Below are 19,769 nucleotides of genomic sequence, written 5' to 3'. Positions count from 1 at the left end.
CATCGCCATGAATATTATCCTTATCATACAGGGTGTTAAAAAATGACCGGTATATTTGAAACGGCAATAAAAACTAAACGAGCAGCGATAGAAATACACCGTTTGTTGCAATATGCTTGGGACAACAGTACATTTTCAGGCGGACAAACTTTCGAAATTACAGTAGTTACAATTTTCAACAACAGATGGCGCTGCAAGTGATGTGAAAGATATAGAAGACAACGCAGTCTGTGGGTGCGCCATTCTGTACGTCGTCTTTCTGCTGTAAGCGTGTGCTATTCACAACGTGCAAGTGTGCTGTGGACAACAAGGTTTATTCCTTAGAACAGAGGATTTTTCTGGTGTTGGAATTCCACCGCCTAGAACACAGTGTTGTTGCAACAAGACGAAGTTTTCAACGGAGGTTTAATGTAACCAAAGGACCGAAAAGCGATACAATAAAGGATCTGTTTGAAAAATTTCAAGGGACTGGGAACGTGACGGATGAACGTGCTGGAAAGGTAGGGCGACCGCGTATGGCAACCACAGAGGGCAACGCGCAGCTAGTGCAGCAGGTGATCCAACAGCGGCCTCGGGTTTCCGTTCGCCGTATTGCAGCTGCGGTCCAAATGACGCCAACGTTCACGTATCGTCTCATGCGCCAGAGTTTACACCTCTATCCATACAAAATTCAAACGCGGCAACCCCTCACCGCCGCTACCATTGCTGCACGAGAGACATTCGCTAACGATATAGTGCACAGGATTGACGACGGCGATATGCATCTGGGCGGCATTTGGTTTACTGACGAAGCTTATTTCTACCTGGACGGCTTCGTCAGTAAACAGAACTGGCGCATATGGGGAACCGACAAGCCCCATGTTGCAGTCCCATCATCCCTGCATCCTCAAAAAGTACTGGTCTTGGCCGCCATTTCTTCCAAAGGAATCATTTGCCAATTTTTCAGATCCGAAACGATTACTACATCACGCTATCTGGACATTCTTCGTGAATTTGCGGCGGTACAAACTGCCTTAGACGACACTGCGAACACCTTGTGGTTTATGCAAGATGGTGCCCAGCCACATCGCACGGCCGACGTCTTTAATTTCCTGAATGAATATTTCGATGATCGTGTGATTGCTTTGGGTTATCCGAAACATACAGGAGGCGGCGTGGATTGGCCTCCCTATTCGCCAGACATGAACCCCTGTGACTTCCTTCTGTGGGGACACTTGAAAGACCAGGTGTACCGCCAGAATCCAGAAACAATTGAACAGCTGAAGCAGTACATGTCATCTGCATGTGAAGCCATTCCGCCAGACACGTTGTCAAAGGTTTCGGGTAATTTCATTCAGAGACTAAGACACATTTGTGCTACGCATGGTGGATATGTGGAAAATATCGTACTATAGTGTTTCCCAGACCGCAGCGCCATGTGTTGTTGACAATTGTAACTACTGTAATTTCGAAAGTTTGTCTGCCTGAAAATGTACTGTTGTCCCAAGCATATTGCAACAAACGGTGTATTTCTATCGCTGCTCGTTTAGTTTGTATTGCCGTTTCAAATATATCGGTCATTTTTGAAACACCCTGTATGTCTCCACCAAGAATTAACTGGTACGAATAGTATGCGTCGCATTGAATTCTGCAGATTGGCTCAGATTCAGAGGGATGACACATTAATTTGATTTTATTTACTGACCCGGCTACATTCACGAACCATGGAAATATTAATCTGCATAACATACGTTACTGGGCAAGTGAAAATCCATGTAGGCTGCGGCAAGTTGGACACCAAAAACCGTGGTCGGTGAATGTATGGTGTGGGGTTCTGGAAGACACAGTTATAGGCCCCTATTTCATCGAAGGAAATCTTAATGGTAGGAAGTACACAACATTCCTGCAAGAAACATTAGGTCTGTTATTGGAAGAAATACCTTGAGGGACAAGGAACAGAATGGGGTATCAACACGATGGGTGTCCGGCTCTTTTTTCGCTGGTGGTTAGAGATGAGTTGCAGAGACAATTGCCAAATTGTTGGATTGGATACGCAGATGATGTGTCGTGGCCGGCTCGTTCGCCAGAATTGACGCCTCTGGATTTTTCTTCTGGGGATTCGTCAAAGACGTTGTTTATAAAGACGTTCCAGTTACACCTGAAGATGTATCTAGTCGAATCCGAGCAGGAGCGTTCGTGTGTAAAAGTCGCGCTGGGCGGCTCCAGTGCGACCAGCGATGCGTCACTAGCAGGGATTCCAAGGACTCTGTTGCGACACAAAGCTGCAATCTGTGGTGACCAGGAAAGAGGTCATCTGCCATCGGCGCGAAAAAATAAGACAACTAGTTGTCGCCGAAGCGTTGCGGGCGGACTGCAGTGGAGTTCCGGAGCGGCTCAGACGTGGGATCACCGTGCAGTTGTGGAGGTAAGTGGTGCAGGCACTGGGTCCCAATTGCACTAAGGACGTCGTTGGTTACAATCGATATGTGCGAATCAGATGTGATGTATGCGAACGTTGTTAGTGGACTGTTTGCAATTAGCTTATTTACAGAGAGCAAACACCCAAATCAATGCCAATGACCAGTTAAAATGAAAACCTACCAGAACGTTAACTGCTCCTTCTTAATCACTAGAACGATGAGTAAAAGACTGATACCTATTCTATAATTTCCACCTAATTTATTTTAGTTGTCTTTTATTCACAGATATTAAAAGACGACAGTATGGTTAGTAGCTTTTGTAGTTCGCAATATGCTCAAATCCTTGAGCATATTTAATAATCTGATGTACTGCAGTTCGTTTTACAAACTTAAATATTTTCTGTACGTAAGCCGCCAAAAAGACGTACTAATTTTCACGTGTGTTGATGCTCGTGAAACTGGGTGTCCACCACATAGTCTGTTGATACAGTATCACTGCACAGTGGCAGTAGTCTACATATTACAACAACCACCTCTTCCTCAATAAAAAAATTATTTTACGGTGTTTAATTTTTGATGAATTAAACTTTCTTAAAGAATACACGCTGGTTTCCAATGGAGCTTCTACTTCAGCTTCCTATCTGTTGTTCATTCGGATAATAAATGTTAATCCTCGGAGTTTTTAGTATAGATGAGGATTCACATCTCGAAATAGTTGTACCCCAAAATTTTTGAAATTATACTTCATCTATATCGCTATTATTTATATCTGTAGACAAAGAAAATGTCCCGACTGACTCAGTGATTCACCGTCGTCCAGCCCAAACGGCTAAGTATCACAACTTAAATTTGGAGAGGGTAAGGACCATATACTGTCGCCAGGGATTGTTGAAAATTAAACTCTCGAGGGGGTGGAACAGGGGAGGAAAGGCTTTTTTGAAAAAATGTCGCTATTACCGCAAGTTTGAAGCTGCAACTACGAAACTTAGTGTTTCGTTTCTGTCGGTAATATAGACGTGTTTCTGCATTTTTGGAAAATCATCCACTAACAGGGATTACAGGGGATGGAAAATCGTTAAGGAAATATTTAGTTACATTAATTTTCTGAAGGTAAATCTATGAAAATTGATATCCCACTGGTCGATTAGATGTTGACAGATCTGTGTGAAGAAATAAAGTTTACCCTTGGACTCCAGTAACCAGAATCATTTTTGTTCAGAAGTACATTCGGCAAAGACCTTGCTTCTATGACCTTACACAGTCTGAAAAGGTTAAGTGGTGTCGTAGTTTACGAGCAACATAAAAATTTGATTAAAGATAAAGAAAAAAGAAAATGCAGACCATACAGTGTACGTGAGCAAAGCGGCGGGTGCTAAGCTAGTATAATTATAAAAATAGCGAACGTACATTCCATATCTTCTAACTCAACAGATCGGTTTCTAGAAAACTTGGCACACTTTTCGCTTGTTATCTGAAAAAGTTACTCGGACAGTAAGACACCCATTACACCCCAACGGCCGAGTGGCGCGTTGAAAAAGGGTGATGTGAAAGCATTTAGGAAAGGATGAAGGAATCTCAAACTAGTCTTGTATATTTGTGACTCATTACGTGTAAAATAATTACCGTGGTAGTAAGATACGCCAATTACCGCTAAGGGTGGTGGTGGGTTGCAGGCAAAGTTGAAAACGAACTGTTGCTATTTCGTATAGTTAGATGACGTAATTTTTGAAGCACTAAATGTCTCCTATTTGTGTTACTGCGTCAATAAAGTGTCGATAATGAGCGAGACAGTTTATTAGTAAACTATCGGAAACATGGATACTTTTTGCAGGATATACCCTGACAGCAATGTAGGGTGACAGTCTTCTTTGAATTTTATGTTTGGAATATCTGTTCTAATTTTATTTATAATATTAACCCGTGTCATGTGTTGTCGAAAAGCCATATCGTCAAAAAAAATAAAAAATTCGTACTGTCTCCAGGACTGCTTTCCTTTTTCAAAGTGTTTCTGTATACCTGAACTGTCGTCAGATATGGTTATATGGGGTACAAGAGCTTCTCGTACAACCTGTCAGCAAAATTTACGTATTACTCCACAGGTTAAAAATAAATTTTTAATTCTTTGACGTAGAATGTAAATTTTGCAGAGGGGTCGGATGGGTTAATCTTCTAAACGATACAGTCAGATACGAGGATGGATCAGAAGAACCGAAAGACGTCATTGGGATATAAAGTAAGGCGGCATAAGCAGACAAAAAACTGTCACATATTTTAATATGTTGTGATCGATTTTTATCATTTCTTATGAACATTCTACAGTCCCTTTCTGCTGTCACTGTTGAGCAGTGAGTGATCTGAATCCGTAATAGTGTTTTCGGAAACACATACCACCAACTGGAAGTATTTTCACTTTCATTTTTTGACAAAAGAATTAAGGCCATGATATTTAAATATACAGTAGAATCATGGTTTATGAAAATTTCACATTGGTCTCTTGTCATTAAATATTGACATCCAGTTCTGTCGGTATACGGCCTCGGATTGTTTCGCAGAGTTAAGTTTCCTATAACGACAAGAAATTGGTACTGCCACTATAAATTTGTCCTACATTCGCTTATGAAACAGTTCGTGGATTACTCGATGTGAAGATGGTGGCTGTATTGAACTTAAAATGTTCGCTCTGCCACACACAGTACAACAATACTAATTTATTGCGTTCCAACCGAATGCGCTATCATCATCACAAATATGTACACACAAGAATCTTACATACATTTAACAAGTTAATCGAATCTGCATTGTATTATGTAGACGCAAATCATGGGCGCAGTTAATATTTTCATTTCACAGTTTCTAAGGAAAGCTGTATCCATCATACATTTCTACAATACGTTTCAGAAACATTCCATAATTTCAACTGGAAAGGAGTAGCTTTAGTTACTGATAATTTAGTACGAGGCTAGCCATCATAAACGCTTAACTACTGTGAAACTAGAGCAGTCTCGTGATAGGTTTTCCTTCCTTGGGAGTTAATAGTAATTTCTGAGTGTAACACATACATCTTAATCTTTGATTTTATGATAATTCTGTTTGTTTTCCTCAAACACAAATTTAATTTGTTACTCCAATGTGAACAATGTCCACTCCTCTTACTGCTTTATTCTTCACCTTTTCTCTGTACTGAAAAATATTTTGTAGTTTTATTGTTCTGATTTAAATCCAGAAGCTGTTCTCGTAGATTTCCATTAGTTTCTACTTCAGTATTCGTCTGTCTACAACGTAAAATTAAAGTATATAGCCAAAAGTAGAAAGGACCTTGAGCTTCATAATGCATCCACGGTAAATAAAACGAAACATAAAGTACAGCTTTTGTTTGCACTAGTCTTCACTTACTTCCTGGCGCAACCACATCACAATATTTCACAGTACTTTATATGTGATGCGTGCCTTTGAAAATGTTATCAAAAGCTGTGTCCTGTATTTTTAAGCGAATGCACACAGTGTTCGGTGTCTCCTTAAGAGATATTACGGTTCTGTTGAAGAGTCATATGGCATTTTAGACTGGGAGATGTAAAGCTACTGAGTCTTTTGCCACTACTAGCCGCAAATAATTGTGATTGGAGAAAAAGCTCGCTGAAGGAAAATATACGACGAAATATTTCCACATGCCTCGCTGAATCAGCATGGGACGGACATAAAAGGTTTCTTTTAAGCTCTAATCGCATTCCAAACAAATCCTGAAGACCTTTTTACTACTATGGAAGTCAGTTTACACTTTCGACCATTCGTTTATTCATACGAAGCACATAAATACATGTGAATAGTGACCTCACATCAAACTGATAAGTCAACTGAACCGTAATTCAAAGCAGATCATTGACACAGTAATGCATGAAACCTCGCAAAAAACTACGAAAGCCTGTACCCTATTCATTAAGTTCGAGCGTATCAAACCTGGCAAACGCTCTGGGCGAAATAAAAAGTTTATCATCGCTGTCATCGCGACTAAACTCGTAAAAGTCGTACCACAGTTAAAATTAAATGTTGTTGTTGTTATCAGTCCTGACTCTGGTTTGATGCAGCTCTCCATGCTACTCTATCCTGTGCAAGCTGCTTCATCTCCCAGTACCTACTGCAACCTACATCCTTCTGAATCTGCTTAGTGTATTCGTCTCTTGGTCTCCCTCTACGATTTTTACCCTCCACGCTGCCCTCCAATGCTAAATTTGTGATCCCTTGATGCCTCAAAACATGTCCTACCAACCGATCCCTTCTTCTAGTCAAGTTGTGCCACAAACTTCTCTTCTCCCCAATCCTATTCAATACCTCCTCATTAGTTATGTGATCTACCCACCTAATCTTCAACATTCTTCTGTAGCACCACATTTCGAAAGCTTCTATTCTCTTCTTCTATTTATTGTCCATGTTTCACTTCCATACATGGCTACACTCCAAACAAATACTTTCATAAACGACTTCCTGATACATAAATCTATATTCGATGTTAACAAATTTCTCTTCTTGAGAAACGCTTTCCTTGCCATTGCCAGTCTACATTTTATATCCTCTCTACGTCGACCATCATCAGTTATTTTACTTCCTAAATAGCAAAACTCCTTTACTACTTTAAGTGTCTCATTTCCTAATCTAATTCCCTCAGCATCACCCGATTTAATTTGACTACATTCCATTATCTTCGTTTTGCTTTTGTTGATGTTCATCTTATACCCTCTTTTCAAGACACTGTCCATTCCGTTCAACTGCTCTTCCAAGTCCTTTGCCGTCTCTGACAGAATTACAATGTCATCGGCGAACCTCAAAGTTTTTATTTCTTCTCCATGACTTTTAATATGTACTCCAAATTTTTCTTTTGTTTCCTTTACTGCTTGCTCAATATACACATTGAATAACATCGGGGATAGGCTACAACCCTGCCTCACTTTCTTCCCAACCACTGCTTCCCTTTCATACCCCTCGACCCTTATAACGTCCTCCTGAGTAGTCCCCGCCCGGAGATCAGAATGGGGGACTATTTTACCTCCGGAATATTTTACCCAAGAGGACGTCATCATCATTTAATCATACAGTAAAGCTGCATGTCCTCGGGATAAATTACGGCTGTAGTTTCCCCTTGCTTTCAGCCGTTCGCAGTACCAGCCCAGCTAGGCCGTTTTGGTTAATGTTGCAAGGCCAGATCAGTCAATCATCCAGACTGTTGCCCCTGCAACTACTGAAAAGGCTGCTGCCCCTCTTCAGGAACCACATGTTTGTCTGGCCTCTCAACAGATATCCCTCCGTTGTGGTTGCACCTACGGTACGGCCATCTGTATCGCTGAGGCACGCAAGCCTCCCCACCAACGGCAAGGTCCATGGTTCATGGGGGTAAAATTAAATAATACAGCAAAATCTCTAGTTCACAGATTCTTACAAACAGTACAAATACAAGAAATTTTGCGTGACAGTGATAAAGTCATCTTCTATAGAGCTCCGACAGAAAGCATAGTCTAGGATTTTATAAGGTTTCAGCTCGCGATCACCAAAATATTTAAAGTGCCAGTAACACAGTGTGAATCCTAAGCACCGTTATGGCCACACACGCAGATCTTACCAAGCTGAGGACAACTCGGCGAAAGACCGTACCCCATTAAGGAACATACTACTTGCCTTTTTAAAAAATTCGTTATATGATTTCTACGCTATTAAGTACATCGGTTTACAACGTGATCAAAATTCGTCTGTCTACATATATACTCCGCTACCCACCAAGCGGTGTGTGGTGGAGGACACAATTCGCGCCAAAGTCATAACCTCTCTCCCCCCCCCCCCCCCCCCCCCCCCCCCTCCGTCAGTTATACTCGCGGATCGCGCGAGGGAAAAACGACTGTCTGAACGCCTCAGTACGTGCTCTGATTTCCCTATCTTCGAATGGTGATCATTGCGTGATTTGAAAATTGATGGTAATAATATATGCTCTGCATCCTCGGCGAAGATCGGATTTCGAAATTTAGTGAGCAGCCGCTTCCGCTTAGCGCGCCGTCTATATGCAAGTGTGTCCCAATTCAGACTTTCTGTAAGATCTGTAACGCTCTCGCGATGGCTAAATGTACCAGTCACGAATCTTGCCGCTCTTCTTTGGACCTTCTCAATCTCTTTAATCAGACCCAACTGGTAAGGGTCCCATACAGACGAACAATCCTCTAAGACTGGACGAACTAACGTATAGTAAGCTATGCCTTTGTTGAAGGAGTGTATCGCTTCAGGATTCTACCAATCAACCTCAATCTAGTGTTGCCCTTTACTTTTGTAATCTGATCACTCTATTTGAGATCATTTCAATAGTCACACCCAGATACTTGACGGATGTTGCCGCTTCCAAAGACAGAGCATTTATTTTCTATTCCTACATTAATGGGGATTTTCGCCTTGTTATACGCACTAGGTTACACTTACTAATATTGAGAGACAATTGCCACTCATTACACCACGCATTTATTTTCTGCAAATCCTCATTAATTTATTCACAACTTGCGTGTGATACTACTTTCTTGCAGACTACAGCTTCATCGGGAAACACTCTAAAGCCGCTGTCAACAGCATCAACCAGATCGTTTATGGAAATCGTAAAAAGCAGCGGACCTATTGCGCTGCACTGGGGCACTCCTGATGTTACGCTTGTTTGTGTTGAAGTCACCCCGTTCAGGACGACATACTGCTCTCTGTCTGTTAGAAAACTATCTATCCAACCGCATATGTCATCGGATAGGCCGTAAGCCCGCACTTTTTGGAGCAAGCGACAATGCGGAACTGAGTCGAACGCCTTTTGAAAGACTAGAAAAATGGTATCAACCTGGGAGCCGGTATCTAGAGCCTGTTGTATATCATGCACAAACAAAGCCAGCTGTGTCTCGCATGAGCGCTGTTTCCTAAAACTGTGCTGGTTTCTGCAGATGAGCTTCTCAGAGTCCAGGAAGATCATTATGTCTGTAAACAAAATATGTTCCATGATTCTACAACAAATCTTTGTCAGTGAAATTGGCCGGTAATTATGTGCATCCGATGTTCTACCCTTTTTATAGATTGCTATGACCGTGAAACTTTCCGCTGTTAAAATGGTCTCTGATAGATGATAGATAAGAATGGTGTTATATTTGAAGCATAGTCAACACATAACGGGGATACCATCTGGGCCAGATGCCTTCCTGGCGTCTAAGGATCTTAACCATTTCACAGTCCGAGGTACACTAAACAGTCAGCCATCCTCGGGTTTGTTCGATAATTGAAAGGCGGAATGGTGCTGCAGTCCTCTACTGTAAAGAAGTTTTTGAAAGCTAGTTTTAGATTTTCGGTCTTCTGTTTATCATCATCAGTTACATTACCCGTACTGTCAGCAAGAGAAGGTACTGAATTATTTGTAGCGTTCATAGATTTTACTTACGTACATGCGTAATTAATAATTGCACAATAATTTATTATGCGTCTAATAGTATATAGGAATATAATTCAGCAATTAAATTATTTGACTTGGCCTTCGTCAGAAATAATTGGCCACCGAGAAAGACAAGCCGCGGCCCATACGTCACAACCTGTGACACCGCAGGTCTTAAGTACCAGCAGCCGTCTCTGGCGGGGAGCGAGTAACTATTTCAGACGTGTTTAACTCTGAACTACACATTTATAGGCATGCAAGCTCTCGATAACACGTGGCAAAGTTAGCACACATAGTGCGTACCTTTTCACTGTCACATTTCCCGTGGGCCGGGCACAGAACCGGGTGTTCGCGAAGTATGGCAGGGAAGGTAATGGGAAGTCACAGGTTCGTTGCGGGACCAGTAACTGTCATGGACCACGCGGAAACGCGCGGTGACGTCACAGTAAACAAGTACAGTGGAGACTAAGGAAAACATCATAATGTGTTTCTGGGTCAGTTGCGCATATACAATCAACTCTAATTACTCGCTGACTCAGGATAAACCGACCGATTAGCCCTCACTCCCAGGTGCAACAAAACAGTGAACGGGGTTCTTCCAGCAGCGAGGACGAAGACGTGCGGCAGTTAACGGTTGCGTCACGGGGAAAGCAGGAGGCTGCCTGGAAGGGAGAAGACGCCACCCTCCCGCTCGCGCCACTAGCAGCTACGAGGTGCATTCAAGTTTTAAGGCCTATGTTTTTTTTTCTCCGGACTGGAAAGAGATAGAAACATCCGCATTGTTTTAAAATGAGGCCACGTTAATTGACAATATGTCCCAGAGATGGCAGCACCATACGGAAGATGGAATTTGACCGCCAGCGGCGAGAATAACTGTTTTAAATACTTAAAATGGCGACGTTTTCCTTACTTGAACAGAGCTCAATCATTCATTTTCTGAATTTGCCTGGTGTGAAACCCAATTGAAATTCATCTACAGTTGAAGGAGACATGTGGTGATGGAGTTACGGATGTGTCGAAAGTAGGTTCGTGGGTGCGACAGTTTAATGAAGGCAGAACATCGTGTGCCAACAAACCGAAACAACCTCGGGCTCGCACAAGCCGGTCTGACGACTTGATCGAGAAAGTGGAGAGAATTGTTTTGGGGGATCGCCGAATGACTGTTGAACAGATCGCCTCCAGAGTTGGCATTTCTATGGGTTCTGTGCACACAATCCTGCATGACGACCGGAAATTGCGAAAAGTGTCATCCAGGTGGGTGCCACGAATGCCGACGGACGACCACATGGCTGCCCGTGTGGCATGTTGCCAAGCAATGTTGACGCGCAACGACAGCAGGAATGGGACTTTCTTTTCGTCGGTTGTGACAATGGATGAGACGTGGATGCTATTTTTCAATCCAGAAACAAAGCGCCAGTCAGCTCAATGGAGGCACACATTCACCGCCACCAAAAACATTTCGGGTAACCGCCAGTGCTGAAAAAATGGTGTCCATGTTCTGGGACAGCGAGGGCGTAATCCTTACCCACTGCGTTCCAAAGGGCACTACGGTAACAGTTGCATCCTACGAAAATGTTTTGAAGAACAAATTCCTTCCTGCACTGCAACAAAAACGTCCGGGAAGGGCTGCGCGTGTGCTGTTTCACAAAGACAACGCACCCACACATCGAGCTAACGTTACGCAACAGTTTCTTCGTGATAACAAGTTTGAAGTGATTCCTCATGCTCCTTACTCACCTGACCTGGCTCCTACAGACTTTTTGGCTTTTTCCAAAAATGACACTTTCCGTGGCCGAACATTCACCAGCCGTGCTGCTATTGCCTCAGCGATATTCCAGTGGTCAAAACAGACTCCTAAAGAAGCCTTCGCCGCTGCCATGGAATCATGGCGTCCGCGTTGTGAAAAATGTGTACGTCTGCAGGGCGATTACGTCGACAAGTAACGCCAGTTTCATCGATTTCAAGTGAGTAGTTAATTAGAAAAAAAATCGGAGGCCTTAGAACTTGAATGCACTTCGTACTGCCAACCAGTTATTGGGGGGATGAATAACGTACGACTTTCTGTGCTGTAGGCTGTCGTAAATATGGAAATACTCGTCTCTCTTAAATTCATTTTATTTGGTTGACCATTATGTTTCACGCTCTTAGTTTTCACTGGATAAAAGTGCACTGAGGTGACAAAAGTCATGAGATACCTTCTAACAATCTGGCAGACCACCGTTAGCTCGGCGTAGTGCGAAACTCGACGTGGGATGGACTCGAAAAGTCGTTGAAAGTCCTCTGCAGAAATACTGAGTCTAATGGCTCTGAGCACTATGGGACTCAACTGCTGTGGTCATCAGTCCCCTAGAACTTAGAACTACTTAAACCTAACTAACCTAAGGACGTCATACACATCCATGCCCGAGGCAGGATTCGAACATGCGACCGTAGCAGTCCCACGGTTCCGGAATGAGCGCCTAGAACCGCTCGGCCACAGCGGCTGCAATTCCTTAATTGCCAAAGTGTTAAGGGTGCAGGGTTTTGTGCACGAACTGGCCTTCCGATAATGTCCCATAAATATTCGATGGAATTCATATCGGGCGATCTGGATGCCCAAACCATTCAATTAAATTATTGGTAATGTTCTCCAAACCAATCATTAACAATAATTGTCTGGTAAAATGGTGCACTGTGGTCCATAAAAATTCCATGCCCATGAAAGGCTGAAAATGGTCTCAAACTGGCCGAACATATTACGGACCCAGTCCATTCCATGTAAACACAGCCCACACCATTATGAAGCCACAACCAGCTTTGCATAGTGCCTACATCTACATCTATCTACATGGATACTCTGCAAATCACATAAAACTGCCTGAAAGAGGATTCATCGAACCATCTTCACAATTCTCTATTATTCGAATCTCGTATAGCGCGCGAACCGAATGAATATGTATATCTTTCCGTACGAGCTCTGATTTCCCTAGTTTTATTGTGGTGATCGTTCCTCCCTGTGTAGGTCGGTATCAATAAAATATTTTCGCATTCGGAGGAGAATGTTGGTGGTTAGAATTTCGTGAGAACATTCCGCCGCAACGAATAACGCCTTTCTTTTAATGATGTCCAGCCCAAATACTGTATCATTTCTGTGACACTCTCTCCCATATTTCGCCATAATACAAAACGCGCTGCCTTTCTTTGAACTTTTTCGATGTACTTCGTCCGTCCTATCCGGTAAGGATCCCACACCACGCAGCAGTATTCTAAAAGAGGACGGACAAGCGTAGTGTAGGCAGTCTCTTTAGTAAGTCTGTTACATTTCCTAAGTGTCCTGCTAATAACGCAGTCTTTGGTAAGCCTTCCCCACAACATTTTCTGTGTGTTCCTTCCAATGTAAGTTGTTCGTAATTGTAATACCCAGGTATTTAGTTGAATTTACGGCCTTTAGATTAGACTGATTTATCGTGTAACCGAAGTTTAACGAATTCGTTTTAGCACTCACGTGGATGGCCTCACACTTTTCGTTATTTAGTGTCAACTGCCACTTTTTGCACCATTCAGATATTTTTTCTAAATCGTTTCGCCGTTTATGATGTGCTGATGACTTTATTAGTCGATAAACGACAGCGTCATCTCTGAACAACTGAAAACGGCTGCTCAGATTGTCTCCCAAATGGTTTATTTAGATAAGGAACAGCATAGGGCCTATAACACTACCTTGGGGAAACCCAGAAATCACTTCTGTTTCACCCTATCCGTCAATTACCATGAACTGTGACCCCTCTGACAGGAAATCACAAAGCCAGTCACATAAATGAGACGATATTCCATAAGCACGCAATTTCACTTCAAGCCGCTTGTGTGGTAGTGTGGAAAGCCTTCGAGAAATCCAGAAATCCGGAATCGATCTGAAATCCCTTGTCAATAGCACTCAACACTTCATGTGAATAAAGTTCCAGTTGTGTTTCACAGGAACGACGTTTTCTAAACACATATTGCCTGTCTGTCAGTAGACAGTTTTCTTAGAGGTAATTCATAATGTTAGAACGCAATATATGTTCTAAAATCCTGCTGCATACCGACGTTAAAGATATGGGCCTGTAATTTAGAGGATTAATCCTACTACCTTTCTTGAATATTGGTGTGACCTGTGCAACTTCCCAGTCTTTGGGTATGGATCTCTCGTCGAGCGAACGGTTGTGTATGATTAAGTATGGAGCTAATGCGTCAGCATACTCTGAAAGGAACCTAATTGGTATGCAGTCTGTTGCCTAGTGGACAACTTGGGTCCATGGCTTCGTGGCGTGTCCAGGCCAGAATGTTCCAGTCGTCCAGGGTCAGACCAACATGGTCACGAGCCCTGGAGAGGCGCAGCAGGCGAAGGCATTAACGTCAGTAGTCTGCTGCCATTGCCCATTGACGCCATATTTTGTGCAGTGATCTAACGGATACGTTCGTCGTACGTACCGCGTTGAATTATGCATTTATATCACGTAGTGTTGCTTCTCTATTTAGCACTGACAACTCAATGCAAACGCCGCTGATCTCGGTCGTTAAGTGAAGGCCGACGGCGACTGCGTTGTCAGTGGTGGGAGATAATGCTTGCAATAGGGTATTCTCGGCACATTCTTGACATTGTGGATCTTGTAATATTGAATTCACTAACGATTTCGGAAATGAAACGTCCGAGGTATTTAGCTCCATCTACTATTGCGCGTTCATAGTTGAATTCATGCTGTGAGACCATAATAGCGTCGCATGAATCACCTGCGTCAAAGGGATGCCTCTGCTAATGCACTGCCCTTTTGTAACTTATGTACGCGGTCCTACCACCATCTTTGTAAGCGCATATCGCTGTCCCATCACTTTAGTCACATCAGTGTATAGTCTTAAAATGACAAATTGGCCAATTTGCTTTCCAGTGTTAAAAATTGGAATTTATTCACCATACGCGGCACTGTACTTTAAGTAGTCAAAAACATCTTCAAACGGATCGGCGTTGCAGACTTACGCTAATCAAAACATTAACATTGCAGGTGGCCTCAGACGAGAATTATCAGGCTGCTATTAACGAAGTGCTGTACAATAAATTGCTTATAACTGTTTACTGATTTCTTTAATAACAAATGTGACTTGCCATTTCATACATTGTAGAACGAGCTTTTAAATGAGTTATCATATTTTTACTTAGTGTGCTTGCTACAGGTTTTATTAATCTTACAAACAACAATTATTACAAATTTAATAACTTCATCAATTGTTTACAAGCAAGGTTTAATTTCCAATGAGCTCGTCTCACCGCCACGAATCTTAAGCTGTCATTAGTTTTCTCATAGTAAGCCAGTAAGGCATTGGAAGTACTTTAGGTGAATATTACTACTTTTCACTCCGTATTCTAAGTCAGTTGGGGCCGCTTCCCGAACAAGGGGTCCCGGGTTCGATTCCCGGCGCGGTCAGGGATTTTCACCTACCTGGAGATGAATGGGTGTTAGTGTTGTCCTCATGATTTCATCATCGTTCATGAAAGTGGGGAGACTGCACTGAGCAAAGGTTGGAAATTTGTACGGGCGCTGATAACCGCGCAGTTGAGAGCCCCACACTCCAATCATCGTCATAAGTCACTTGGGCCATCCCAACTAGCTCGGCGGGCAAGCAACCTCAGTTTCCACGCTATATGGATTTTCTGATGCTCACTTGTTGGTACGACCAACCGGCCAGCACCTGCCCTGCGCCAAACGCTTTCCGTGACCACCCGCCCTCTGCTTCCAGGGCCTGGCCACATGTAGCACAGCCACAAAACGACGACGAACCGCCCAACCAAATATTCAGCCATCACACAACTCGTAGCGAAATTAGACTTAAATTAATACCTTTAGCTGCTGATGGGCGTTGTTACATATCAACGGGGACAGGTGAAAATGTGTGCCCCGACCGGGACTCGAACCCGGGATCTCCTGATCACATGGCAGACGCTATACCCATCTGAGCCACCAAGGGCACAGAGGATAGCGCGACTGCAAGGACTTCTCACCCTTTTTGTCCACACACTACATTCGTAGTGTCTCACCCCAACATACTGATCACTCGCGGAAGACATTCTTACCAAGTCCCGTGAGAGTTCGGGTAATATGTGTGCATCTGCACAGGAGGAGGTCATGTCCTGTATCGCCAGAACTATATAATTAATATGGATATGGTGTCTGTTCTTTCGGACATGCCCGAAAGAACAGACGCCATATCCATATAAGTATACTACTCTTAGCGGGCTGGCCATTCGTAATTTCAGACACACCCTGAGAGGTTCTTCACCAGCCAATTCGGAAAGACATTTCTTTCTCCACCCACACTGGTCCCTTTGCTCTCGGTGTATGAGAATATTCTTCCGTGCACCTGATAAGTGTAAGAAACAGTATATAATTTATATGTGTATAGTGCGGTGTCATATTGCTGTGGTACAGTGAAGAGAAAAGGGGCAATCTCAGCGCCAACACATAGTTATCTTTCGAGTGATCAGCTCACCATCAAAAGTTTCATAAATACACTACTGGCCATTAAAATTGGTACACCAAGAAGAACTGCAGATGATAAACGGGTATTAATTCGACAAATATATTATACTAGAACTGACATGTGGTTACATATTCGCGCAATTTGGGTGCATAGATCCTGAGAAATCAGTACCCAGAACAACCACCTCTGGCCGTAATAACGGCTTTCATACGCTTGGGCATCGAGTCAGAGCTTCGATGCCGCGTACACGTACAGCTGCCTATGCAGATTCAACAGGTTACCACAGTCCATAAACCGTAGTGACTGGCTTATTGTGACGAGCCAGTTGCTCGTCCACCACCGACCAGACGTTTTGAATTGGTGAGAGATCTGGAGAATATGCTGGCCAGGGCAGCAGTCGAACATTTTCTGTATCCAGAAAGGCGCGTACAAGACCTGCAACATACGGTCGTGCATTATCCTGCTGAAATGTAGGGTTTCGCAGGGACCAAATGAAGGGTAGAGCCACGGGTCGTAACGCATCTGAAATGTAACGTCCACTGTTCAAAGTGCCGTCAATGAGAAGAAGAGGTGACGGCACCCCAAACCACCACGCCGGGTGATACGCCAGTATGGCGATGACGAATACTCTCTTCCAACTTGCGCTCACCGCGATGTCGCAAAACACTTATGCGATCATCGTGATGCTCTAAACAGAACATGAATTCATCCGAAAAAATGACGTTTTGCCATACGTGCATCCAGGTTCGTCGTTGAGTACTCCATCGCAGGCGCTCCTGTCTGTGAGGCAGCGTCAAGGGTAACCGCAGCTATGGTCTCGGAGCTGGTAGTCCATGCTGCTGCAAACTTCGTCGAACTATTAGTGCAGATGGTTGTTGTCTTGCAAACGTCCCCATCTGTTGACTCAGGGATCGAGATGTGGCTGCACGATCCGTTACTGCCATGCGGATAAGATGCCTGTCATCTCGACTGCTAGTGATCCGAGGCAGTTGGGATCCAGCATGACGTCCCGTACTGCTCTCCTGAACCCACTGATTCCATATTCTGCTAACAGTCATTGGATCTCGATGAACGCGAGCAACAATGTCGCGATACGATAAACCGCAATCGCGATAGGCTAAAATCCGACCTTTATCGAAGTCGGAAACGTGATGGTACGCATTTCTCCTCCATACACGATGCATCAAAACGTTACGCCGGTCAACTGCGATTAGTGTATGAGAAATCTGTTAGAAACTTTCCTCATGTCAGCTCGTTGTAGGTGTCGCCACCGGTGCCAACCTTGTGTGAATGCTCTGAAAAGCTAATCATTTGCATATCACAGCATCTTCTTCCTGTCGGTTAAATTTCGCGTGTGTAGCACGTCATCTTGGCTGTGTAGCAGTTCTAATGGCCAGTAGTGTACCTTCACTCAACGAGAGCCTGTGCAAAATTTAGACACTCAATGCCGGTATTTGCAACCATGTCCGGTGATCACAAGTTTTACACCCCATCTCTCCTTTCCGGCCAAATACACGTGGTGAAATTCCTTCCACCACCATGATTTGAGCAAGCTAAATCAGTGACGAGAGCTGCCACACTTGAGTGCGTTAGCGACGGCGGATACGGAGGCGGCAATAATCTTGGAAAAGTATAACTGATTTTCTGTCTGTAATCAGATAGCGGTTCGATTACATTTTAGTTGTAATAATCGTTCTCTTTGCAGATAACCGTCGATATGGTCGTTGGAGAAGCTAACTTAACGCTGGAGACGATATCTCAAGCAAACTCTTTATTTACGTTCGACATTTACAAGGTAAGAATTTGTGGCATAAAACGTTGTAGTAGGTCCATGACTAAGGAATTTATTGCTAGCGCAGTCGAGCAGATGTAATTTCGATGGACTGCTCACGCGCCGCCTGCGATATGTAAGGTATAAGAGAATCTCAGACCAGAGAGCAGTGTTGGCTGCAGTAAGAGCAATGTCAGTAGGAGTAAGTAGCAGCTAGCAGTCTGGTGTATGGAGTTGGCGGGGCCAGTAGTCTGCGGGAGCGATGGCGGTGCCTGAGCGATGTGGTATAAGGTAAAAGCAGCCGCGCGCATGTGTAGTTTGTTACAACTAAATTTGTACTGTTGTTATATCGAGTCCCACGTAAATGTTTCAAAAATCTTTCAATAATAATCTTATTTATAAAATTAACTTTTTTGATAATCATTCATCTGAATTTAAAGAATTTACTAATTTCTGCAATCCATGGTCATCCCGATTATCGTAAAGAAAAATCAGTTGTTCCCTTTTATACATGACAAATCTAGCGGCCAGCATTGCACTGCGCTGTGCCAGAAAAATTTCGTATAGGAGCAGATATATACGCGTTATCCGGCGACTTCATTGAGGTAAGAATTTTCAATTTATTCATAATGATCTTTCAGGGCCATGACGCAGCTTGCTGACGACCTAATTTACCAGTTTAAATTCACAGACAATTATTCCTGTAATGGGAAGTCTCCCAGACTTTTTCATGCATGCGTTCATTTCGCTCCAGCATATTTCCCAATATCATTTACCGACGTTTCATTACAATGTTCCCTGGTTCTTCGTTCATCTCTTTGAATTCAACAAAGAACGTACGTGTCCACTACACTCAGCTGGCGGCTACACGGGTAGCGGAGGCTGTGTGACGTGGACTGGTCGGTTTTTTAGGTTACAAGGCCTCGGGAAAGTACGTGGTGGGCTGCAATCTCAAAGGGTGCATGGCAAATACAGGACGTGCTTGGATCAAGGAACAGTCGGAATTGTAGTTGTAAATTGTTGTAGTTGTGCTGGGAAAGTCCCTGAGCTTCAAGCGCTAATAGAAAGCACATAAGTTGAAATCGTTACAGGTACAGAAAGCTGGCTAAACCCGAAATAAGTTCTGCAGAAATGTTTCCGAAGTCTGACTGTTTTCAGGAAAGATAGATTGGGCAGAATTGGTGGTGGAGTGTTTCTGTCTGTCAGTAGTGGTTTATTTTGTAGTGAAGTCGAAGTAGGTACTCCATGCGAATTGGAATGGGTGGAGGTTACACTTAACAGCCGAACTAAATTAATAATTGGCTCCTTCTACCAAACCCCAGACTCCGATGATATAGTTGCTGAACAGTTCAGAGAAAATTTGAGTCTCGTAACAAATAAATACCCCACTCATACGGTTAGAGTTGGTGGGGACTCCAATCTTCCCTCGATATATTTGCAAAAATACTTGTTCAAAACCGGTGGTAGGCAGTAAAACTTCTTCCGAGATTGTCCTAAATGCTTTCTCCGAAAATTATTTCGAGCAGTTAGTTCACAAACCCACGCGAATTGTAAATGGTTGCGAAAACACACTTGACCTCTTAGCCACAAACAATCCAGAGCTAATAGAGAGGATCATGACTGATACAGGGATTAGTGTTCACAAGGTCGTTGTAGCTAGGCTCAATACCGTTTCTTCCAA

The 19,769-nt window shown here is 43.3% G+C and overlaps 1 protein-coding gene across 1 annotated transcript in view; it reads left to right on the top strand.

Annotated features, from left to right (window-relative positions):
* Positions 1-2,152: 2,152 nt before the first annotated feature.
* LOC126335467 (leukocyte elastase inhibitor-like) overlaps positions 2,153-19,769 on the top strand; it is a 39,782-nt gene continuing 22,165 nt past the window's right edge. The window contains exons 1-2 of the mRNA XM_049998779.1: positions 2,153-2,404; positions 18,023-18,112. Coding sequence (XP_049854736.1) covers positions 18,035-18,112 — 78 coding nt within the window. The 5' untranslated portion in view covers positions 2,153-2,404; positions 18,023-18,034. The remainder of the gene's footprint in view (positions 2,405-18,022; positions 18,113-19,769) is intronic.

Source organism: Schistocerca gregaria, chromosome 2 (assembly GCF_023897955.1).
Source record: "Schistocerca gregaria isolate iqSchGreg1 chromosome 2, iqSchGreg1.2, whole genome shotgun sequence".
In the NCBI taxonomy this organism is placed as follows: Eukaryota; Metazoa; Arthropoda; class Insecta; order Orthoptera; family Acrididae; genus Schistocerca; species Schistocerca gregaria.
This window is presented reverse-complemented; position numbering and strand designations above follow the sequence as displayed.